At 38.0% G+C, this 25,395-nt stretch overlaps 1 protein-coding gene across 2 annotated transcripts in view; it reads right to left on the bottom strand.

The window, feature by feature from the left end:
- The window catches only part of ZBTB10 (zinc finger and BTB domain containing 10), a 31,719-nt gene extending 7,901 nt beyond the window's left edge, over window positions 1-23,818 (bottom strand). Inside the window, exons 1-2 of one of the 2 annotated variants that reach the window (XM_011236708.3) lie at window positions 23,596-23,818; window positions 11,984-12,869 (exon numbers count right to left, since the gene is read on the bottom strand). In XM_011236708.3, the coding sequence (XP_011235010.1) occupies window positions 11,984-12,869; window positions 23,596-23,691 (982 nt within the window). In that variant the 5' untranslated portion in view covers window positions 23,692-23,818. Of the gene's footprint in view, window positions 1-11,983; window positions 12,870-22,412; window positions 23,426-23,595 lie in introns of those variants that run through there. The other variant, XM_011236707.3, reaches the window with a different exon arrangement.
- Between the last annotated feature and the right edge of the window lie 1,577 nt (window positions 23,819-25,395).

Below are 25,395 nucleotides of genomic sequence, written 5' to 3'. Positions count from 1 at the left end.
CCAAGTCCCAAGTTGGGCTCCCTGCTCCTCGGGAAGTCTGCTTCTCCCTCTGCCCCTCCTCCACTAGTCTTTCAATCTGTCTCTCAAGTAAATAGAATCTTAAAAAAAAAAAAAAAAGTATTTGAAGGCTTTTTTTTTTTAAAGATTTTATTTATTTATTCGACAGAGATAGAGACAGCCAGCGAGAGAGGGAACACAAGCAGGGGGGGTGGGAGAGGAAGAAGCAGGCTCATAACGAAAGAGCCTGATGTGGGGCTCGATCCCATAACGCCAGGATCACGCCCTGAGCCGAAGGCAGACGTTTAACCGCTGTGCCACCCAGGCGCCCCCTTGAAGACATTGTTAAAATGCCACTTTTTATGGACAATCTGTCCTCTGTCATTTAAGACTCCTTTTTGATATCGCCATGCCATAGTGCTCTGGCTTACCAACACTCAAGAGGGGGAGAATAAACAAAAGAAAACAAACATAAAACTCTTTACATAAGCAGGTTCTTGGTTCAAAAAAATTGATGGTGGGCAAATAAAACGTGGAACATTTATAGAACAGAATACCACCCAATAATGGTTCTAGTGCACAGTTATAAAACCCCAAATCACTGAATAGATTTAGCACTTATGTTCTAAGAGTCCAGTAGGATTACATAATTGCATAATGAAGAGAAAGAAAATAGTATAAAATGATCCTCAAGCAGAAGTAGTTAGGTCACATAGAGCACTGCAGGCCATGGTAAAGATTTTGGCCTTCACTCTAAAAGCATGAAAAGGATTTTTAAATAAGGCATTAATCCCATTTACCTTTTAAAAAGACTGTTCCTGGTATTGTATGAATGAATTAAAGGAGGGTAAAAGGAGACACAGGGAGACTAGTTAGGAAGCTATTTTAGAAATCCAGATGAGGGGCGCCTGGGTGGCACAGCGGTTAAGCGTCTGCCTTCGGCTCAGGGCGTGATCCCGGCGTTGTGGGATCGAGCCCCACATCAGGCTCCTCCGCTATGAGCCTGCTTCTTCCTCTCCCACTCCCCCTGCTTGTGTTCCCTCTCTCGCTGGCTGTCTCTATCTCTTGAATAAATAAAAAAAAAAATTAAAAAAAAAAAAAAAGAAATCCAGATGAGAAGCAACTTGACTTGGTTGATGGTGGTAGCAAATGAAGGAAAGTCGTTTGTGGAAGAACCACCACCAGTGCTTGATGAGACTGAATACGGGAGAGGGAGCGTTTCAAGGCAATGAGGGATGTTTCCATCCTATACAAAGCGCAGTTAGGGATCTCTGGAAGAGGACCAGTTTGGGACCAGTTTTAGGTAGTTGTGAAGAGACTGTGTCTGACAGGTCCTAAGAAAGAGGTAGCTTAACATGTTTAGCGTGGGAACAGTGGGTTAAATGGGTGTACTCTAGATACTGCCTGGAACCAACTGTCAGCTCTGCCACACCCCAGCAGGTTATTCTGCTTCTCTAATGTAGTGATTCTCAAAATGTAGTTCCCAAATCAGCAGCATGGGCATTATCCAGAACTTGCTAGAAATCTAAATTTTAAGCCCCATCCCAACCTACTGAATCAGATACTGTGGAGGTGGGGCCCAGAAATCTGCATTTTATGAAGTCCTCTAGGTGATTCTGATGCTTACTAAAGATTGAGAACTGTTTTATTTATAAAAGTAGGGAAATTACCAGCAAAAGATCTATGCATTTTCATTTATTATATCCAAGGGCCATATGAGATAATAAACAGAAAGTGCTTAGCTCTTTGCCTGGTATATAACAATCAAAATTTTAACTATTTTTTTTTCGTTTAAGCTCCCAAGTGGAGAAATTACCATCAAAGGCTATACAAATACGATGCTTAAGCTGGTGATAAAAATGAGTTGTCAGAATATGTGTGGTAAGTAAGGCCATGGAAGTAAACAGATGAGATCATGAGGAAAAAACTATGACCAATATGTTGAGGAATCCTACAATTTAATAAACTAGAAAATGATACAGATTTTAGGAATAGAGTTATTTCAAGAATGAGTCCACCATGAAAATGCTGCCAAAAATTTAAGATAAGGACTGAAACGTACATTACTTTCACTCAACAAATACTGAACACCTAGGAGGTCACTGGTGGTCTTAGAGCAGGTGACACTGGTAGATCAGTGGGGCAAGGAGAAAAAGTTAAGAGTGGCCTGCATTGTGAATGGAAGATGATGAATTATGATATATAATACAATTTGAGAAATTTGGTTGCAAAAGGGAAGAGGGAGACATAGAGTACGAGTTTATTTAAAAGTTGAAAGTAATGAACATTTAAATGCTGAAATGAATTCACTAAGAAAGGGAAAAGTTGAAAGTATTAAAAAAATTCAAAGAGAAGGATTCTGGAATCCTGAAGCAAATTTTTGGATATTTAGAAGAGACAGCAAAGACAATCAACATACAGAGAGAAGTCTGAAGACAGGTACTTAAGGACATCCATCTATCAGCTTTTATTTTCTCTATAAGGTTGAATAGTAAAAGAGTCAGATTATTGCCTAGAGTAAATGGGCTGGAAGTCAGGAGAATGAACAAGTACTTCACATGGAGAAGAGCAACAGTAAACAGACTCCTTTACCTGTCCCGTGAGAAGTGGGATACTAGTTAGGTTTCATTTTCCCAGCATTCATCACAATGCATGACAAAACTTTTTTTTTTAAAGATTTTCTTTATTTGAGAGAGACAGAGGGAGGGAGAGCACACAGGGAGGGAGAAATAGACTCCCCACTCAGCAGAGAGCCCGACTGGGGCCTTGATCCCAGGACCCCCGAGATCATGACCTGGGCCAAAGGCAGATGCTTACACTTAACCAACTGAGCCACCCAGGCACCCTGACAAAACTTTTTTCAAGTAAGTGTTGTTAAATGTTGGTTTGAATAGTCTGCTCTCTGTATCTCTATTACTAGTTTAGTTTAATTAATGGTATTTAAAGAATAATTTCTCAGTTTTCTGCTGTATAGTGACACTAAAACATGGAAATGATTAACTGAAATTTAGTGGCTTTATTTTCCTATGAAAATAGGAATTTATTTTCCTATGAAAAGCTGAATGTATTTCAAAATTAAATTTAAATCAATGTTCAAACAACTGTACTAGTTTTTCCAATATCTTTTTTATAAAAGTCATTATTCCGTGGGCCCCTGAGCGGCTCAGTTGGTTAAGCATCTGCCTTTGGCTCAGGTCATGATCTTGGAGTGCCAGGATTGAGCCCTGCATCAAGCTCCCGCTTCTCCCTCTGCCTCTCAGGTTTGTGCTTTCTTGCTTGCTCTCTCTCTCTCTCAAATAAAATCTTAAAGGAAAAAAAAAAAAAAGAAACAGTCATTATTCTGGAGTGTACAGTATGCCCAGAGGGCACTTCTTAAAATTCTGCCAAGTGGGTTTGTAAATACAGGCAGGGTGTTTCTATTTATGTAACATTCTATAGTGATTTGTTAAAGGCTTCCTCACCTAGTTCTTAAAATAGACATTTCCTGTATCCTACCCCACCGCTTAAGAATTATAATTTAATTTGTGATCTTTAATCCTATACTAAGCACAGAACACCTCAACCTGAAAGCTTAACAGATGACAAATATATTCTTCCTGCGTACTGTGTTTCTTCTCGAAAACAAAACCGTAACTATGCTACAGATATCAAAACTCTGTATTACTTCTTTCTATCAAAATCAAATCTCAGAATAGGTGAGCTCTTCCAGGTTGACCATAAGCTTTCATAAATAACACACGTAAATCAGGATCAATACATCCTATCACTGCTGTACCTTATTTGAAATCAGCCAAACTGCCTAGCAACTCATTTTTAATCAGTTGATGTTAAGTGGGATAGACGTGAGGCAACCAACCATACACTTGAAACAGAAATGAATTTTGCTTCACTAGGAAGTGAAAGCAGTTAACTCTGGTCATCATCTTTTCCTCCAAATTTCAGGATTAAAAAATAAGCTCTACTGTACTTGGTTTTTGACATTTGTGACCTTCCTGCGGATATCCTTCATTTCATTTAAACTTAGCAAAAAGGGCTAAGATATCTCTGCAACCTAAAGACCTTTTTGAAGAGCTACCAAAAACAGTTTCAGGAGATAACAATGATCTACCAAAGCTATGGACCTGCCACACACCAGGTCATTAAAAACAACAACCAAAAACCCCACAATCCACAATGCTAGAAGTGAGAGTGAAGTAGTACATCCATCTTTAACTTTCTTTCCTAGTGATATTTCATATACTTTTTTGCTAAACAAACAAAAATAAAGCTTACATTCCGGGCTAAATCAACATTTACTTTACTAACTTCTTTATTTAATAAAACAATTTCCAAATCTAAAGCGTACCTAGGTATCAGCTATTGTTCTTTATTGTTAGTATTTTCTGTCTATCCTTGAAAGCGATCTTCTCTTCAGGTTCATTTTAAAATAATTCTGATTAACCATGTTTTGCATGTTTTTAAAAAAAGATATTCATGGATTAAAAAAATCAGATTAACAAGCAATGGAAAGAAAATGAGATTAAAAAGAATGATAGTAAATGTTTCTACTTCTCAAAATTTTAACTTCATTTTTCTCACATAAAAAAGGTAGCCATGTTTGCCTTCTTCACAAAGTTGCTATGAAAAGTGACGTAAGTGAACATACTGAGTAAAATGTAAAGTGGAATATAAATCTGGTGTCATTAAGTGAGGTTAATCTTGGTGCCTGTGGTTACAAGTTTCTCTGGGACTACAGCAGGTTAGCAGTGCTTCCAAATCATCTGGTAAGGGAACAGTACAGCACCCACTTCAAGTGCTAAACAAAAGTTGGGAAGGTTTCCCTGACCATTTTCTTTTGTTCTCAAAATTCCAACCATGAGGCAGGTGTAAACTTACATCTTCCTAAAAGACAAGTATTCTTGAGAAGAATAAAATGAGAGAAGACATCAGAAATCAAGGTTTTAGAAATAACTTTGTTGTACAAAGACTCAGATCTTTCCCCACTTTCATTTTCACATAAATATGTATCAACATCAAGTTTCTCTTCTCTGAAGACTTTCAGAACTATTTTGTTTTTTCATAAACAGGTATAATTTTTCTTCTTTATTCACTGTGATCAGGTTTTTTCCTACTTTTCATTGGAATAAATTCACTTACAAATTTATTATATAAAGCACCCTTGACAGTTCCTATAGTAGCCTAGACTCAACATATAGTAGTTTCTGTTCACACCCCACTGACTCACGTGACTGCCCCATCTCAGATGGGGCTCTGTTTCTTCTTTGCACTACTCAAACAAGGCTGTTATTTCTGCTCTCACTAGTCCTTAAAAGGTCTACCCAGATCACTCCCCACTCCAATCCATGAACACCCTCCAAATGTTTTTGTCCTAAAGGCAAATATAAACAGACCTAATCTCTACTTTAAAACCTCCCACTGCCTCAGTATGATAAATAAAATTCATAAATTTACTATGTATAACAAAGAGAAATCACAACCTGGCTCTAACCTATTTACCCAACTTCATTTTCCCATTACACTCTATTCTTTCACCTACTTACCCCCTGAGTTCTTGCCACCTTGTGGTCAGTGAATGTCTTTCTCCCTCTCCTGGCAAACTTCTACACAGGACCCAATTCTTATCACTGCCTTCTCTAGACAGCTTTCTCCAAGTCTTCTGAGCAGTTAGGAACCTCCTACTGCACCCCCTGCCATACTTAGTATTTTAACATTTGTCACACCAAACAGGTACGTTTCTACCCCGCAGCAATCCCACTATGAACAAGTTCCAGGTAAGGGACTCCTCAATCTTGACACCAACGCCATCTGGCAAGATGCTTACTTTTTTGGGTATTTAAATAAAAATTTAATTACCAAATTCCCTATTATGATGTGGTAAGCTAGTCTGGTATGCCAAGAAAGTAATATTCGGTTGTAACATAACTTTTCTGGAGCAAAAACTATGAATGAAGACTTAAGACCATCTGGCCACCCCGGAATATTAAGACTATGTCAGAAATCAAAATTTCAGTTTTATAGATCTCTCAGGGATTGACACTTACAGAGTTTAGACAACTTGATACTCTGAGCAGCCAGAACTCACAAAAATGCTTCTATAACTGATCTACAAGGCTTCTTCAACACCTGGTCTGGCCACACAGATTCTGTCTCTTTAGGGTTTCTAACTTGTAAGTAATAAAAAGTACCGTCATCTCCTGGGATGAATATGGCAGATAGGGAAGGAAAGGAACACTAAGCAGAGGAAAAGAAAAGAAGGGGAAAAAAGATGGCAGAATATTCCTACTACTTATTGTCATCCTCTTAAGATTAAACATTGGGAGATTCTTATGTATTAGTATATTTTATAGCCCATGAACTACTGGTGGACCTTTATTTTTTAACATGAACATCAGGCCTTAGAACTACCATTAACACCCAATTTTAATAGTTTCTGAAGAAAAGTGACTTAACATTGTCACTTGTATTTCATCCTTCATAACATTCAACCAAAAGGATGCCTGAAAGGTAGAGAACATCTGGAACCCCCTAAGATTTAAACAAACAGAACTAATCCAGATCTGTAATTCTATCTGAAAGGCTTAGAGTAAGACGTAGGATGCAGCAATTTTCAGATTTTAGAGAAGTAGTAACTACAATACTCCCAATGGGGTATAGGGTAGCATCCTATCATCAGAACAGTACTTCTGCAACAAAACATGAATATTCACATTTAAAGAAACTAGTAAAAGACATAAATCAATAGTTGGCTTGGCGGCCGAGTATTGGGTTTTGTTGACAACATGATAAAAAGCTTTGGGTAGTTTTTACTGATTTCAAGGTGTCAGAATTATGAAATTTTTCTTTCTTCCCATTAGAGACATTACGTGGCATATACTCAAGGCTAGTTATAGTCAAATAACAAAACTGAGTCCAAAGGACGTATCTCCTTAAAGCCAAGTTCCATGGTTTTTAAACATATTTGAAATGGTTTATACAGTAATTTATATGGCATGGTCAAAATACGAGTCTCAAATGCGATGCCCAGTTTTCAAAATTGTAAAAATTTTATCATTTAGAAAGCATTTTAAGATTCTGCAACATCTGAAAGTAAAGTCAGATATCAACTGTAACAAAAACACAGAAGAGCAGAAATGCTGGTTAGTAGATAGCTCTAAAGAGTTCACTATAAATAGAATTCATTACTTCAAATATGATTCATTAGAGTATCTTAAAGATATTTAGCCTGAGCATTCTCTTCTCAAGGTTGTCTTCTAAATACTCAAATTACGTGCTTTTTAAGTAAAAGGCAAATATACAAATTCAAACTGTAAAGCTGAAACCTGATTTCAACTCTACTTATAAGAATTAATAAAAACATACAGAAATATTTTTGAAGATTGTATTTATTTATTTGACGGAGAGAGAGAGAGAGAGAGCCAGCGGGAGAGGGAACACAGGCAGGGGGAGTGGGAGAGGAAGAAGCAGGCTCCCAGCGGAGGACCCTGGTGCGGGGCTCTATCCCAGGACCCTGCGATCACGACCTGAGCGGAAGGCAGACGCTTAACAACTGAGCCACCCAGGCACCCCCATATACAAATGTTTTAATACTGTTTTCCCCAGGAGAGATGAAATAAAGGAACTTTCAGATTTAAAAGAACTCTATAAATTATATTCTGCTCATGTAAAATCACCTTGCATCTGAATATATATACGACATTAAGAAAACAAATCATCTATACAGAATTATATCAGCTTGTATTAAAGATAAAAAAATCTAATTACATAATCTACTGCTTCATTTACTAGAAAAGTTTTTGAGGAAATTATTATACTACATGGTATCAACTATATAAAACCCCACTGAAAAAAATTCCTTTCAAAATTTAGTACCAGAGAAGTTTGTCATCTTCCAGAACTGGCATGTTTCCTCCTTTTGAAAGGCTGCTTAGTATCTTAGGGCAACTATATTAACACTCTCGATTAGCAGCACACTTTACTTCTTTATTGCTGTATTTTATTTGTTTTGCTGATGTTTCTTGTCAGTCATTTCAAAAATGTTTGTTCAAAATGAAGTATGCATGCATGCATAAATTAAATGTATGTGCATACATGCAGAGCAGTTATTTACAATGGGTGCAACCTGCCAGTGTGACTGAAATAACAGAAAAATCTAGATTCAGAAAATCATGCTCCTTATAATCCTGGAGCATCAAAAGATCAGCAATAAGATTAACATGTGACTAGCTCTGATTAAAAGCAACAGCCATGTGTGAAGTGTGAACACACTCTGTAAAACAATATAGGTATTACGTTTACTCCTACAATTTAATTTCTAATCTCAGATTTTTATATACTTTATTTGGCTGAAATTTTTTTCTGGTTGTGAATCAGCAAGACAAGGATCTGAAATTTTTACATTACCAGAGCAACTCATTAATGACACCTTTTTTCCTTTTTTATTACCTGGAATTTATTTTTAATTATCCCATAAACTCCAAAAAAACAGTAAAAAGGACAGAAGTTTCTAACCTTTCCTAATTTCTACTTTCAAGTATCCTCATATGCCAAAAATGATTTGAAGCAAACTGTAGTAGTGAGTCAAATAATGGATACACTAGTTTAAAAAAATAAAATCTAAGTAAAATCCCTGATATTTCTGGGTGTACCTTCTTAGCTCGGTATCTTACAACACTTCTCTATGAGGCATGCGAACACAAACTTCAACAGTATGTGGCAAGAAGATATTTAGAGCTGTGGTTTACAGGCTATAGGCTTAAGAGTCTGGGGAAGTCATAGTTCTTAAAGGGATCCACAAATCCAAATATGCCAAGCATCGCTCACAGACCATAAAATAATTTACTATGACTTTTCAGGTACTTATGTACAGAACTTCAAATTCATTTAAAGGCATTTCACTGAACATTTTCAGTATTTTCTCAGTAAATGGAAATCAAAGTATAACCAATGATAGTGCAGTTCATAAAAATGTTTGAGGTTTTAAAAGGGACCGGACTTTTTTTTAAAAGACTGAGTCTACCAGTTCATTAATTGCAAGGTTTTAATGTGAGACGGTCTTAAACATGAAACCTGCCTCTATTTTTACTAGCTGAATGACCTTGAGACAGGCCTTAACCTTGATAAACACAGACCCACTGTGTTCTATATTGGTCAGAATTTGCCTCCAGAGTTGTAGTTAATTCTGCACATCAAAATTTCTGGGTGAAAAAAAAAAAACAGGTCTATGACTCTAAGAAAGATGGTAAAAGGAGCTTAGAATTCACAAGGAATTAACTTAGTTTAATAAACTATAATATCTGAAGGGTTGGTTATCAGATTAGAGAGGTTAGAGGTTAGGCTCAGATTATACTACTAAAATGGCAGAATCATGAAGTTAAAAAGAATGCATTTTGGCTCAATATAAAGAGTAACTTCTTTTCTGATTTTAAATAATCTCAAGTCTCCCAATTTTAAGGGGATCTATAATGACCATGACAGTTGTGCTCTTGTCAGTTAATTTTCATAATAATTCCTTAAAGTAAGTACCACACTTTAAAGATGAGGAAACTTAAAACAGGAGTTTAATTCAATTTGGTCATGGTCACACGGTAGGTACAGAGCTCATTTTCAAATCATGACTCAATTTAAGCTCTTTCCTCTTCGTCAGTGGATCTCAACCTTCGATCTCAACCTTCGCTCACAGTACAATCACCTTAAAAAATTCCAACAACCAGGGAACATCCCAGAACCAATTAACTCAATCCCTACTGGAAAGACCCAAGCATCTGCAAAGTTCCAAGTGATGTCAATATGCAGCCAAGAAAGATTAAGACCCAGTGCTCTATAACAAGGGTTTGCAATAAAGCTTTACTGAAGCATACCCATGATCATCTGTGTATACTTAATGTCTGTGACCGCTTTCATGCTACAATGGTAGAGTTAAGTAACTGACTTTATGACCAGCAAAGCCAAAAATATTTATTGTTTGGTCCTTTACAGTAAAAATTTGCCAAACCCTTGCTCTAGATCATATTATCTCCTAATCATAATATTCTTATAAGACCCCCATTTCCTGCCATTCAGTGAGGCTGGATTTAGAGGCACTGAGAAGTTGCAAAAAGTTTAACAGCTGGAATATAGCATATCAATGATAAAATCAAATGTCAGTTAAACAAGGTTCAGACACCAAAATGATACCTGTCACTTAATACATTTTTTTAAGATGTAAGAGACAAATTGAAAGCATATTAGACTACCAAAAATTTATGATATACCTATTCCATTGATACAAACTCAGCTGAGGGGGTGCTTGCCAAAATACCTAGTAATGTTATTTTTTAAAGTATACATTGTGGGGGCGCCTGGGTGGCTTAGTCAGTTAAGCGGCTGCCTTAGGCTCAGGTCATGATCTCAGAGTCCTAGGATCAAGCCCCATGTCAGGCTCCCTGCTCAGTAGGGAGCCTGCTTCTCCTTCTCCCCCTGCCTGCTGCTCCCCCTGCTTGTGCTCTGTCAAATAAATAAAAAGTGTGTTTGTTTTTTTTTAAAAACAAGTTTGTAACGTATGCACTGTGGTTCAATAGTAGTGCTTTTCTTTGAATCACTCCAATTATATGTGGCATTAAGAATGGGGTTAGATCTGATTAGTTTTTCCAGTTACTACCCCAAACACCTGCTTATGTCTTAAACTGCTGTGTGTGTGTGTGTGTGTGTGTGTGTGTATTTTAAAGACCACCACAGGGTTCCCACCATACTATTAAAGGATTAATCGCTGCAGCAGAAGACAAGGTACCTCATTTTTGAGAATTGTTTCAAGGTCTTCTATATTCAAAATTAAGCCAAAATAAAGTGATGTGAAGAAAATCCACCCTTAATACTTCAAAGAAACTGCTTCTGAGATTTAATTATTAAATAGTCGACGAGTATGAGGGAAAAGATCAGTAAATCATATTCATTATGCAGATATGTTGATTTTCACCTAAATAAATCTGAAAACCAATGAAAACTAAATCCACACCTAAAAGGCCAGAGAAACCATCTCATAGGATTACTATGGCATTCTGCCCTTTAGAACTAAAAACAATGATTCTTTCTAACAAAGTACTCCGTCCCCAGATGATCATCATGATGTAAATCAGACACTGAATAGCTGCAGAGCTTTGAGGCAGCAAAACAAACATTAAATCATATATGAGAGGGGTAGACATATACCTCAGGTCTGGGGTCTGCATAGGAAAACCTCAAATCCACAGGGCTGCTTCTTCAAATATAATTAAGCCAGGCAAAGGCAATTAAAGTTTCAAATCTGTTTATACATTCTAACAATGGTCCCCACACCCACTAAAACCCATTAAAAAAAAAAAGTCCATGGTACAAATGTGATATGCTAAGATTTTGTATATATAGTGAGGAGAAAGGTCTCAGAGCCCTCTCTCTTAAATGAATGAGAATGAAAATGAGGGGACAGTGGGACAAATTTAAAACATTTCAGCTTCTGGAAGATGGTTAAGTAGCTCTAAATAAATTGGAATAATCCCACTGTCATTTGCAAAATTCTAAAAAACACTTAAATGTTTAATTACCCAAAAAAAACTGGGAATAAAAAAATGTTAATTAGGTCTCAAAAATGTTCTGAAATGACAAACCGATTATATATTACAACAAAGATATTAACTAAGATTACATTCTTTCACCTTTTCCAATATTGCGAGCAAAAAAAAGTGATCAGAGGCTAAAGATCAAAGAACTATAAAGGAAGAGTCCACACACCCCATAATTATATAAACAATACCTGATTACTAACACAAACTTTGAGAAACTCATACGCATGTGGAAAGAAAAGATATACCAAAATTACATTGAGTAATTTTCTCTTCCATTATAAACACTCAAATTTAGTATCTGTGTATTACTTTTACAGTTTAAGAAACACTTCAAAAATATACTTCAAGCTCATATCCAACCATAATAATTAGAATGAAAACTGAGATACCTTTGTATATAAAATATTTACCTGGTTCTTCCTTGATGAATGACATATCTTCTTCTGGATAGGCAACAGGTGGCTGCATCACTGAGCAATCTTCTAAGTTTGTTTCATTAGGTGGTATATTATAAATAAATCTCTTTGTAGTTTGGTTTTTCCTCCTCGTTTTGCCAGTCTCTTGAATTCCCTGGGAGCCCATATTATTCCAAATAAACACTTTCGTTTGACCTTGAGATTCGTTTTCAGCCAATTCAGGTGAACCATCCTGGACCCAACTACTGTCATTCATTTGGTAGTTTTCTATTTGGCCCTCGTCGACATTACAACCATCATTTTCAATTTTTACGTTACTTGCCAAATTGGTAAGATTCCGTGTTGCCCAAAAACTGGCAATTTTTTGATCCCGTGATGAAGATAGACCATCTCTATTAACTGGTTTTCTATTATTATAGTCCACAACTACAGACTCTGGAGCTTCTGATTTAATGCTTATATTTAAGGCATCTTTAATGAAATTTCGGCAAGTTTGAACAACTTCACTCATTTGAAGGTAGCTGGCCACTGTCATCACTTCAATGGCATTTTGGCTTGTGAGCACCAGGTTACCAGAATACAAGAAGTCCAAGATGACTGAAAAACCTTGAACTGCAGCAATATCTAAATGGGTAGTATTGTTTTGGTTAGGGCTTTCTTTGTTTGAAAAGCAATATAAAGTCTTAAAGAAACGGCTGCCTGCAACCAGGATGTTCTTATGAGCTTTAAAGATTTTTCCGCTCACCACAATGCTGACATCGCAAAGAATACCTTTCTTTCTTTGTTCATTTAGTTGTCGAAGAAGTTGATAGCAGTAAGAGTTCTCATTTGGCCTACTATTAAAGTCACAGTATCCCTCCTCTGATGGTATTTCTGTCTCCTGTAATTGGACAGAAAACATTAATATTAAATTTTATTTACTTCTTAAAAATCCCCAAATGAAGGAACATATCATCAATTTAACTTTTTAAAAAGCGCTAATCAAATACACTAATTTGTTAGGAATCATGATATATTTTGAGACTGTAGTGTTCACAATCCCAAATATTGAGAGGAAAAGTGTGAAGAGCTTGGTGCAAGCCACTAGTATTATTAAGAAAAGTCAAACATGTGAATAAGGATCAGCAGGATTTCATTTAAAGAATAACATGTATCATGTATAAACCAAGGACATGGATTAAGAATTATTTAAAATTAAAAGAGCAATTTCTTTCCTATGAAAAGAAACTTTCATATATAGGAATCAAATTAGTTTGCCTTATCTCTTTAACCAATAGGAATGCAGCAGCCTTTCTGATTGAACTTAAAATATCCAAGTTACAATGCTGGGTATCTCATCCTACTTCCTACTACTAAAAAAGGTAAATTTTAAGTCTTGGCAAACATCCAATCAAACAGTTTAGGTCAATGAAATTAATTAAATCTAACTAAAGATAAAGTTAAGACCCTGATAGGAGAACGTATTTCAACTATGGGAAATTGTGGATTTTCCTAATCAACTTTCAAATGCCTTATCTCTTTAGGGCCATAAATAGTAAATGTAAGGTAAAATTCCTGAACGCAGAATTCTTTTATGTATTACTACATTATTTTTAAAACGTTTTTTTTTAAAGTAATCTCTACACCCAATGTGGGGCTTGAACTTACAACCCAGAGACCAACAGTCGCATGCTCTATCAGCTGAGCCAGCTAGGGACCCTGGAACTCTAAATTTTTAAGAGTTTATAATTTTCTTTCTTATCACTCTCACAAGTATTCATTATAGTTCTGTTTAGCATTACTTAAGTTATGGTAATTCCTATAAAACAGCAGCACACGTTAACAATGGCTGTTAGGTAACTGAAGTAATCATTTTTTCCGATCAAGAAAGTGTTTAGATATTTCTGGTAGAAAAGATGGCTGAAAACGCTGACCTAAAGCATTAAAAATTCATATTTTCTTCAGGTAAAATATTAATTTAAATAAAGGCCATTTCTGTAAAATGACACACTCATGTATGACTATATGAGCATGGGGAAAAACATGGGAAGATACATACAAGATTGTAAACATGCTGGGAGGGCTGATATGCTTGTAGAAGAGAAGAGAGGAAGGTAGAATTCAAGAAAAAAAATTGAAAGGTGTTGGGGACACAGTTAAGACTGCAAAAGAATTTTCATGGAAATAGTATTTTAACTAACTGGTGGTGAGATTCCGAAACAATACCACAACTCCATTTAACCCCATATGGGTATGGCTAAATTACAAAAATATTACGTTTAAGTCTGAGTACTGAACACAGGAGGCCATACATAAAATAATTTCAATTCCCTAGAAACTAAACCAGGTCAATGGTCTATTTAAGAATTTTTGTGTTGCTTTCAAGTATCTGAAGTCAACTGAAAGAACCAAAATATTAGAATTCCAGGCCACTTCAGTATTCCACAGGGATAATGGAATAGTACAGATAACCCTGCAAATCTGGGGTATATGATCACTATTGAAGAAGCCGCATGGAAAGCAGACATTTTTCTTTTCATTTCCAACTGACCCTTGGCAGTCTATTACCTTCCCAGTGCCTCACACACATAATGCCCTTACAGTATAACACCCTACTCCCACACATTCTTGATCTATCATACAAAAAGTCTCATCTCTAAATTAGCTGGGTTTTTTTTTTTTTACCTCCTACCAAACACCCAGTCTTCATTAAAAACTGGTATCAGCAAAGGTTTGAGGGAATTAAGCAAAACAAATTAATTCACCAGTTAAGTCCCAAATTTTTGCTTTTGAAGGTGTGGAGGGAAGGGAGATTCAAAAACAACATTGTTTTAACCTTAGAGCTTGTACATAAACTAGCACGTTGTGAAATTTCAAACGATTTACCAAAAGGAAATGAAAATGTGTGAATATATAAAGAACTAAATCAATACTAAAAACTACAATTAATGCTACAATTTAATTTTCTATAAAAGCATCATACTGTTTACTTGATGTCCCTCTTAAAAGGAGACTATTTGGGTAAGACTTTGTTACTAATTTACTTATGCTTTCCACTCACTGAAGAAACATTCGAAGTTGAAGAACCTTCCGTTAATGCAGGCCTGAAACTAAGCTTTGCTACGCATGCCGTACCTGCCCAGCAAAGCTCATTTGGTTCAAAGTTCTGATGTTGCAATAATAGTATAAATACTTGGAAGAAACAAAATTTTTAAGCACTGATCAAAATTTGGCAGCACATCACGAAGTATTTGTGGAAGCAGTGAATTAGCTTTTGCAAATCAAAAACCCACCTAGAGTTTATGCACTGGCAGTTTAAACCTTTGAGGAGGCGGCTGTGTGTGTCTAACTGTACAGTCATTTTAGGTGATGGTCATTGTGTTCTGCATTTTCTGGGCCAGTCCCAATTTCTGAAGTTCTCAGCCATTATCAGACCAAATGTCCTAATTTTAAAAAATAACTCAGACAAAAGCCTATCCACCAAAATATTTGCCCATTCTATTTTAACACAAAATATACAAATCAAACACAACTATTCAACCACTATGTTTTTCTCTAATGTTTTACAAGAACAGTAATGTTCCTTGCTTTCATAAAAGCACCACCACCAATTTCTTTTTCACTACTGATTAGAGCACTGTGCCTTGTTTCTGTAGCACCTATTAAAGAGGCTCTTCAATGAGGGCTTTCCAAGTCAAGAGTATGTGTACTCTCAAAGGGGAGTATTATTTGGGCACTTGGGTACATCAGAGCTTAAATAAGCACATAGCATTAAAACAAATTGCTGGTATTATTTGCTGAACTAAATAAATTAAGAAAATCTTAGTACTAAACATAAAAATCTTAAAGTAGTTCCCTAAGGAACTCATGCCCATCTCTGTCTCTGGTTCCTTACATTCTAAATGCCCACTCTGAGTATACTGATAACATGAGTTCACTGATATATAAAAATACAATGATGAAAAGATTTAAGTATTTCTAGAACTGGTCTTTTCAGATGCTGGGAAACTTTTCTGTTCTTTTTCCCAAAATGGAAAACACAACTGAGCCCAGACATTAGTCTAAACCGGCTAAACAAGATTTTAAGAAAACGGACATTCAGTGATCAGGGACACCTGGGTGGCTCAGTGGGTTAAGCCTTTGGCTCAGGTCATGATACCAGGGTCCTGGGACTGAGAACTACACTGGGCTCCCTGCCCAGTGGGGAGCCTGCTTCTCTCTCAGCCTGCCACTCCCGTTTGTATGTGCCCATACTCTCTTATAAATAAAATCTTTAAAATAATTTTTTTTTAAAAAGGACATCAGACTTCAAAAATCAGACAATTTCTTACATCAAAGATTTGTAAATGTGGGGCCCTAGCCCCTCCTCAGGCTCCTCAGCCTGCTTCTTCCTCTCCCACTTCCCCTGCTTGTGTTCCCTCTCTCGCTGGCTGGCTGTCTCTATCTCTGTCAAATAAATAAATAAAATCTTAAAAAATAAAAAGATTTGTAAATGTGAAAAGTCTTCCAGTTTTTTATTTGTGAAGATGCCCATAAGTAAAATTGTAATTTTAGATCTGGACGAGACCTTAGAATTAATTCTAAAATTAAGAAAATACAAAAAAGAAAATATATACATAACATGCATCTTTAAATTTACTTCCAGAGAAGCTAAAAAAATACATATTTTAACTCACAGAGGAAAAAGCTAAAAGCTCGAAAAATCCTGACTTCAGTCCATTATTTAATAAGCATAAAGTGAATGCCTATTTTAGACAAGTTCTACAACTGGGGACCCAAATGAGTAAGTACAGTTCCCAACTTGAAGATCACTAGTGGGCAAGACTCTTAAGGTGCTAAAGAGTGTTAACAAAGGTGTCAGCAGAGCAGAGAGGAAGTCTATCTAGTCAGGATTTTTTTGGTGGTAGGGGGGGAATGCTTTTTGGAAAAAAGATCTGAGCAGAGCCTTAGAGGATGAAAAAGTGGGATGGGAGGATGAGCATTCCAAGCAAATAAAATAGCATTAAAAAGAACAAGATGGTCTTATAGCATCTCACAATTCCAGATTTTTGAAAGAACTTCAAGGTGATCCCCCAAAAGTCCAAGAAATTCAATATGCACTTATGAACATTTTGAGGCAAGTATCTACAGTTTCCATGAGTTATCAAGAGATTAAAATTCTCCCCACAAAGTTAAAAACCACTGTGATAGGTGTCTTACAGCGATCTGATTGGATTAGAAGATATAAGAGATGGTTGTTGACAGCAAATTAGGGGATTAATATCAGGGAACTAAAACTAAAGATACTGTGACCCAGGGGAAGGTACTGTTAATAATGCAACATGCTTGCAGGAAACCAGGACCTTCACTAACCTAAGATGAAAATGTTAATGGGGGAGGGGTGATGAGTCAGAATCTGGAAAAATATCTGGAAGATAAAAATCAACAGAACTTGAATGATCAACTAGACGTTGTGGGGGTGTTGTAGGGTCGGTCTTTAGCACTCTAGCTTGGGGAGCTAGATAATGTCACCAAATGGCCCAGAGAACCCAAGACCACCACCCAATCTCCCCCACCCTTATGAAAGGAGAGTTGGAGAGAGAACTTCAGTTGTGAACAGTGAGTTCCTGTGCAGTCAATCCACAAAGGAAAAGAAAATACTATTTAGCTAAAAAAACCAGTATTCTTGCCCTACCCAGAATTATAATCCTTTCAATAAATGGATTAGCAGAAAAAAGGCATTTCTGATACAAAACATCAAAGTGTAAACTGAAAGCATTAAAAGCAAAAATCTTGGGAAGCCTGGGCGGCTCAATCAGTTAAGCATCTGCCTTCCGCTCAGGTCATGGTCCCAGGGTCCTGGGATAGAGACCCACACTGGGTTCCTTGCTTGCCGGGAGTCTGCTTCCCCTGCTTCCCCTTCTCTTCCCCACTCGTGCTCTCTCTCTCTCAAATAAAAAAATAAAATCTTAAAAAAAAAACTTTACTACTTTTGTTGCAGCAGCCCACTGGAACGCTATACTGAAAGAATATAAACATTCCACTTCCACAACCAAATTTCTGAAGAAAATGGAAATTTCAATTCTATAGGTCAGTGGTCGTAATTTTCAGGTGATTTTAACCTCCAGCCAGTTTTAGATACCAAAGATATGCTTTCTTGCCAGCTCTCTTCTCAAAGCACACACACTACACAGGTGTCTCTGAACAGCAAAATATTTCATGATCCTCCCATTTAAAACTGCTAAATAGTTTGCCCATTTGTTAACAGAATAAAATATGATCATTTTAGCATGACAAAAGACCCTCCATAGTCTATTACCTATTCAAACCTGATTTTTCATCCTGCTCAGCAAACAAATTATCCACTTCTCAGACACATCAATTTTATTTTGTTAATGCTGTGCCAACTGCAGTGCCTGGAATGCCCTCCCGTCCCTGTTCAACACCTATTCATTTAACACAATGAAGTCCAAGAGCCAATTATACAAGCTTCTTCCAACTTTCCCAAGTAGAACTGATGACTTTAGTGTTTTCACTGTAACCTGAACATACTTCTAACACGGTACCTATCATTTCATTATGCCTGTCTCTTCTTACTAGACTACAAGTTCCTTGAGGGCAGAAAAAAATGTCTGATTTGTATGTTTATCTCCCAGTGCTTTGGATCTAATGAATTTAAGTAAATTTAAGAGGGAGAGAAGCCAATCCCAGATACACTACTGAGTATAGTCCAAGACACTACTAAAAAGTCAAAAACACGAGGGAAATGAACCAGCTCAATGAATCAAACATAAATGTTAGAACCTATATTATTATACAAAATGCTTATTTAATGGGCCAGAGGTTGGCTGGTTATTTATTTAGACCCAGCGTGGAGTCCAACAGAGGCTTTGAACTCACAACCCTGAAATCGAGAGCCTGACACTTAACCTATTGAGCCGCCGAGGGGCCCCTCATCTTTAGTGAAAGTTTTTTCAGACTTTCTTTCTAAATTGTTAAAAACATAAAAACCTTTAAGCCTTATCTTTGTCAAATGCATAGAAGGCTTGTAGACCATCTCACTTTTGCTTTAGTTGACCTCAACATATTCTCATTGATAATGTCGATCAGATCACTGATCTCAGTATTTACTTTCCAGAAGAATTGATGAAATTTATAGCAATACATGAGTGTATGTTTTAGACTTAGTAAACTGGAGAGAGTTGACAGAATGTGTGATTTAGGCTATGAAAATTTCACAATTGGGTAGAACGTGATCTGAACCAAGATACAGCGGTAACCACTGTTCTTAAAGCAATTTTAAAGTCCTCAGGACCAAATGGTCAAAAATCCTGTATAAGCTAATCATTGAACTTTCCTTGATGAAGACAGTTATTACTCAAAATAAAAACTGTATGTTGCCCCTTACATCCTTACAAAGAACACAGGGATCTCTCTGAAATAGAAGGCTCAGAACAGATTCTGAGAGAGCATATTTTGACTCTCCCATGGGCAATCTTAACCAACACCCAATTAGGAGAACAGCAAACTTTTTGGGAATGTATTATAATTCTTTGGTCACCACGGATTTAATGAAAAAGAACTTTTCTTACTTTCAGAAAACATGAAGAAAAATTAACACTTAGTGATATTCTAAGATTTGGCCAACCTCCTCTCAAAAAACATCCCTCTTTAAAAACGGGGGGAAGTTGAGGGGAATAAAGGGTATAAACTACCCTTAGCCTCAAACTGAATTCTTGCCTAAGTACTACAGAACTCATTTCATCATTTGTAAGACAGGAGAAAGCTAATGCAAGACATTCTTACGAAGCGGTGAAAAAATCTGCGTGTATGAGAAAGTCTCAGAATGTTTAAAGAACTGGATGTCCAGAGTCTCGGAAGGTATCAAAAGGAAAACTGGTTTATTCTCTAGAATCAGGATTGATCCCACAAGATAAAGTGGTTTCCAAACTGTCAAAATTGGTTAACACTGAGACACATGAGGTACTAGGCTACCAAAAAAAACCTGTTATGGTTACTTGTGATAAATATACACAATGATGCTAATAAACAATAGCTAACATTTACGAAGTGATTACGTGCTGACATGTATACTTTCCATACACAGGGGAACTAGAAGTTAAAATCATTTGCCTGCCAAGAAAGCAGTGGATTAGGATTCAGGTCCCCCAACCTTAAACCCAAGAATGCTCTTACAAACTGTGTTATACTGCCTCCTACAGGTAATCGAAGGCTACAGAGCGAAGAAAAAAAAAAACAACCTAATTGAATTCTGCCCATATGAGTAAGTCAATTCTTGACCAGGTCACTCCTATCAACAAGACAAAGATATGTTGGTGGTACCTGGGGTCAACAGCAAGGTTAACACCCCAAAGTAACGTTGCAGTGAAAATAGAGAAGTCAGGATCAATTCAAGGTGGAAACATCCAAAATCCAATCAAGGAAACCAATAATATATCCTTAGACACTGGACTTACTAAATTGTATTGTCCACAACCTAATGAAAGCATGTCCTAAGAGAAAGACAGTGTGTACACTGTATCTAAAAAAGAGGACTTCTGAAGGGGAAAGGGGAAAAGGAGGGATAATTCAGAGATCAAGTTTAGAAAAGGTTTTACCTAGGGAATGAATTCCCTGATCCAGATAATGCCTAGGGGAGAAGTATACACCACACTAAGTCCATCATAAGGTTATCCAACTAATTCCCCTTCCTCTGATTTCAGGTTCACTAAGCAGCTAATTGTATTTTGCATTCCCACTCAGATTTGCCTACAGGGACAGACTATGCTGATAAGAGTAACTGGTCCACTGTCTATTAAGAATATGCCTTGTAACTGTCTGTTTGGAATTTTCTGAATTCAATCAACATTATTTAGAAAGGTACACTTTCATTTTCACAAATTCCCCACCTCCATCATCTTACAACATAGTACTTGATCTTTAAAGCCTCCAACTCCGCATCTATAAAATAAAAAATTACTTTGCAGAGTAAGGTAATGTGTTTGGCACAGAGAACACAAGGAAATGTTAGATACATTTCACTCCATTACCCAAGCTCACAAAGCTAGTAATTGTAGAAAGCTGAGATCTGAACCCAGATTTACTCCAAAACCCATTCTTTTTCCGTTACAACATTCCCTATAAGCTCTAGTCTCAGCTGTCACCAAGCACTCTAAGACTTAGGACAACTTACTTAACCTTTCGAGACTGTACATCTTTAAGTGACCTTCCTTCTAGGACTTAGGCAATTCAAATTTGTGCAAAAACTATTACCATTCTCTACTGGGAAAAATAACCCTATGCTTTCAAGTTAACTTCTGAGAAAACTACTGTGCTACCGGGTTACTGGATAGCACCTAATTAAGTCCAGTGTAAGTGTTCTGAACAGCAAGATCACTCCAATAAACACACGGAAGGACTAGTATCTAAAAGTTGACTTTCTAAAATCAGTGACTGGCTACCAACACCAAAGAATGAATTCCATCTACCACACAGGTTGTCTGAAAGACTTTAAACAAGAACTGCTCAACATCTCTCTTGACTTGAAAAAGGATTACCAAGATGGTAAGCCCACTATTTTTAAACTGGAAATATTAAAACAAGAAATAACTAAAGTATAGCTTATCTGTTTTTTAACTAAAGTATGTTTTCAAGGAGTTTAGTAAATATATTCTCTACCAGCCTACGATATGATAGAAAAAACATCACATGAAACATCCTTAATATGCGAAGTTTAAAGTAAACTGCATTTACGAGAAACTTTTTTAAAAGAAAGGATTATGGAAAAATCTCAGCGCAAAAATCTGGGTAGAAGGAAACAAGTAAAAACTCCAGTAGCTTACCAAAAGCATGTCTTTGGTAAGAGAAAAGTTCAGCAGAAAGTTCAAGGGAGATGAATGTAGTACAATTATTCACAAGGAGTGTTATCCAAATAGCTTCCTCTACATTTACATATTGCTCTCATATTTCACATTATCCTGACCTGATATAAAGAATTTTCTAGCTGAATGTTTTCCTGAAAGGGTCAGCATCAAAAGTTAAAGAAATTGTTTAATTCATTCTTCAGAGAGTTGTCAGATTTGACTTCCATCACCATGCTGAAAGACTATGAAACGTTAAGGCAGCTTTTCTAAAATCACAGCTAATAAAATTTTTGACCACAAAGTCAACTTTTTAGGGTTAAAACCTTCAACCTCGCTTTCTTAAACTTTTCAAAAATTCTGATGGGCAAAGGAAAGAATCATAAAAAAATAAATTCAGCGATACGATTAGAAAATTGTCATTCCATCGCCCACCCCCAAAACATAACTTTTGAGAACTTGTTTCCAGACTTTCTAAACCCCCACGCATCAGCTCCCTGCAATTCCACAACCGGAACGATGCCTTCACCCAAGAAAGTGGTGTTTTTTGGCTGATAAACCTTTCCCTAAAAGATCTGAAAAAGTAGCAGCAGAATATACTGTACCTGGGCGTTGGCTTCGTGGAGTTTGTGCTCGTTAGAGACGTGGTGTCTCAGAAGAAGGGTTTTCTTGTAGTTTCGGGTCCCTCGCGAAAGCTCATCGTGCCCCACTTGAGGAAGGTCCCCGCTTCCCCCGTCCTCAGGGGTCTTTTGGCACCAGCCGCAAGACATAAGGCCAGTATCCTTGGAATACCGCAGCCAGGGAAAATCTTTGAGCCAAGAGGTCTGGAAGGAGCACTGTAGCTTCTGCATTAGGGACTTGGGCCGCGCGAGCGGGAAGTGCTGGACAGTCTCTCCTTCGCCAGCTCCCACACCGCTGCCCTCCACTTCGTCCCCGCCATCGCCGCCCGACCGCCTGCTGCTGCTGCAGCTGCCGCCTTCCGCCCCGCTGCCGTCGCCCAGGCTCGCCCCCTCCTCCTCGTCCTCGGTGCTGTCGCTCAGGGACGCGCCGTCCTGCATCAACTCCTTCCCCTCCAGCGCGTCCAGCTCCAGATCCACAGCCGCTGGCCCTCGCCCATTGAAATGCCTCAGGGGCCACGCCGAGGTCTCGGGGCGGCCGCGGCTACTGCCATTGTTGCCGAGACCCCCGCCGCCGCCGCCTCCTCGGAAGGCCAGAGTCCGACGGTTCCTTTCCGCTAGCAGGGGGCCCCCCGCGCCACCGCCGCCCAGCGAGGTGGGGCCGCCCGCGTCTTGGGGGAGCAGCAACTCCTTGGTTTCCTCGGCGGCGGCGGCCGCCCCAGCGGAGGCCTCCAGGTCTTGGGGCTCCAGGCCCTCCAATTCCACTTCCTCGTCGGCCCCCCGCCCATTGAGCTGCTGAGGCGCTAGCGGCTGGGGCTGTCTTGGCTGGGGCTGCTGAGGCCAAGCTGAGGCCTCCCCGCCAGCGTTATTGTTCGTGGAGCTGCCGCCGCCGCCGCTGCCGCCACTGGCGGTGACCAACCCGCCTCCTCGGAACGCCAGCGTCCTGCGGTTCATTTCACTGAACGACATGGCGCGCGCCGCCGCCCGGTGCCCCGGCTCGCGCCGGGGGGGAAGGAAGTCGGCCGAGGGGCGGGGGACAAAAGGCCGAGCGGCTGGCTGGGGGTCTAGGGGAGGGGGCGGGCGTGTGCGGGCCGGGGCTGGGCTACGCGGAGGACAAACAGCTGGCGAGTGTCAGGGTCTGGCCGCCTCCCCGCTGCCCACACGCACCTACCCGCGCCCGGGACGCACATTTTCCTTCTCTCGCCACGAGTTCACCTGGGACTTTGGAAATAACTGTGCGGTGGGAGCTGCGCTCCAGCCTTGTCATTTGCTAGGGGTGGGTGGCGGTGCCCAAGGAAGTGAACTTATTTTGTTCCTTCACAAAGACTGGACCAGGCGGTGCCTTTCACGCGAGGAGGTTACCACCGACACCTCCTCGTATGCAGCATTGTGTGTGCGAGGCAGCACCTCAGGCCCAAAGCAATAATCATTTCACAGAAAATGCACCGCCCCGAGTGTCTTATTGCTGTGATGAAATGGAAATTTAAATAAAAGGTCGAACACGTGCGTTCACTGGGAAGTATTGACATGGGTGTTACATCACCACCAGCCAATCAGATAACTCCAGTCGTGTTTATACTTCTACAACCACCTTGTGAGTATTACAGTATGTCATAACGTTATAAATATTAGGCAGGGTTTTCCCCAGGAGCGGGGAGGAGTCTGCTCATACGGACGTTGTGTGCGAGTCCAAGGATTGTGTATTTTAAGACAAGAATTAGTTATTAAGATTTATTTTTTAATTGTTTACATTGCATATGGAATTTAGAATGATTAGGAGTACAGATTAAGCTAGAAAGGAAACTCATAATCTTGGTCGAGTTTTTCAGAAAAAGGTTTTCCAACTTAGGGCTCTTATACTCCTATTCTTGAAATTTTAATAAGCCAAATTTAGATATATAAAGTATTTAGACTCATTTTACTATTTTAAAATGTGAAATAAATCTTAAATTATTTTTATTCAAATCTATTTCAGGTTTAAAAAAGATGTTCTCAAACTATGGCGAGGCTTTTTAACTTTTTAAAGAAATGTATTAATACTGGAAGTTTAATCACAAACTAATATGAAATATATTCAAGGTAATTACTCTTGAAAAAGGGAAAAAGGACATTTATATGACAGGGTACACTTTTTACATTAAATACGTTAGGATGTGCATAGGAAAAAAATTGGAAATATGCACAAACTCTTTACACTTACAGATTATTGTTAGAGGCTTTAATCGTCTGCATTATGTATTAATGGAAAATTATATATGTTTAATAAAGAGCATGTGCTACAATTTTTAGACCCTCTAGTTTTATGATTCTGTTCTCTTGAAATTTTTATTTTTAAAATGAAAATATTATAGCTTTGAATATTTAATAAGGAGTATGGAATATGGTATGTTTCTCAAGATTAAAAAACATTTCCTCAGACATATTATAAAATACCATTAGTATTAATATTTTTCAATGGGTAAGCGCATGCATGCACACCGAGACTCACATATACTGTTGATTGTATAGATTTATACAAAGCAACTTCCACTTAATTCACTATAATTTTAGTATCTGTAGAAATAAACTATTATATATCAAACAAAAAATGTTAGTTGTATCTTATAGATGAAATATAATTTTAATGTAAGGAATGATGCTGATAACCTGCCACAAAAAAGGTTTTGGCTTTGAGATATTTTTCCAGTAATAATCATATAGTCATCTGCCTACCAGTGATAAACAGCTTGAAATTCTGATAGAGATCCTCAGATTGGTACTGTTTTGGGGGGGGGGGTTTCCTTCATTTTTATCCTGCTTTGTTTTAGTTGTTAGGAAATCTAAGACAGTATAGAATCATGACACTGACCTAATTTGTACCTTGGAGAAGAAAGGATTCTGCCCGCTTGGGTGCATTTAATATGTGTTTCCATGTAATATATGGAAGAATGTTATAATAATACTGTACTTTGTCCTTAACGCATTTTTTCAA

Source organism: Ailuropoda melanoleuca, chromosome 9 (assembly GCF_002007445.2).
Source record: "Ailuropoda melanoleuca isolate Jingjing chromosome 9, ASM200744v2, whole genome shotgun sequence".
Lineage (NCBI taxonomy): Eukaryota > Metazoa > Chordata > Mammalia > Carnivora > Ursidae > Ailuropoda > Ailuropoda melanoleuca.
This window is presented reverse-complemented; position numbering and strand designations above follow the sequence as displayed.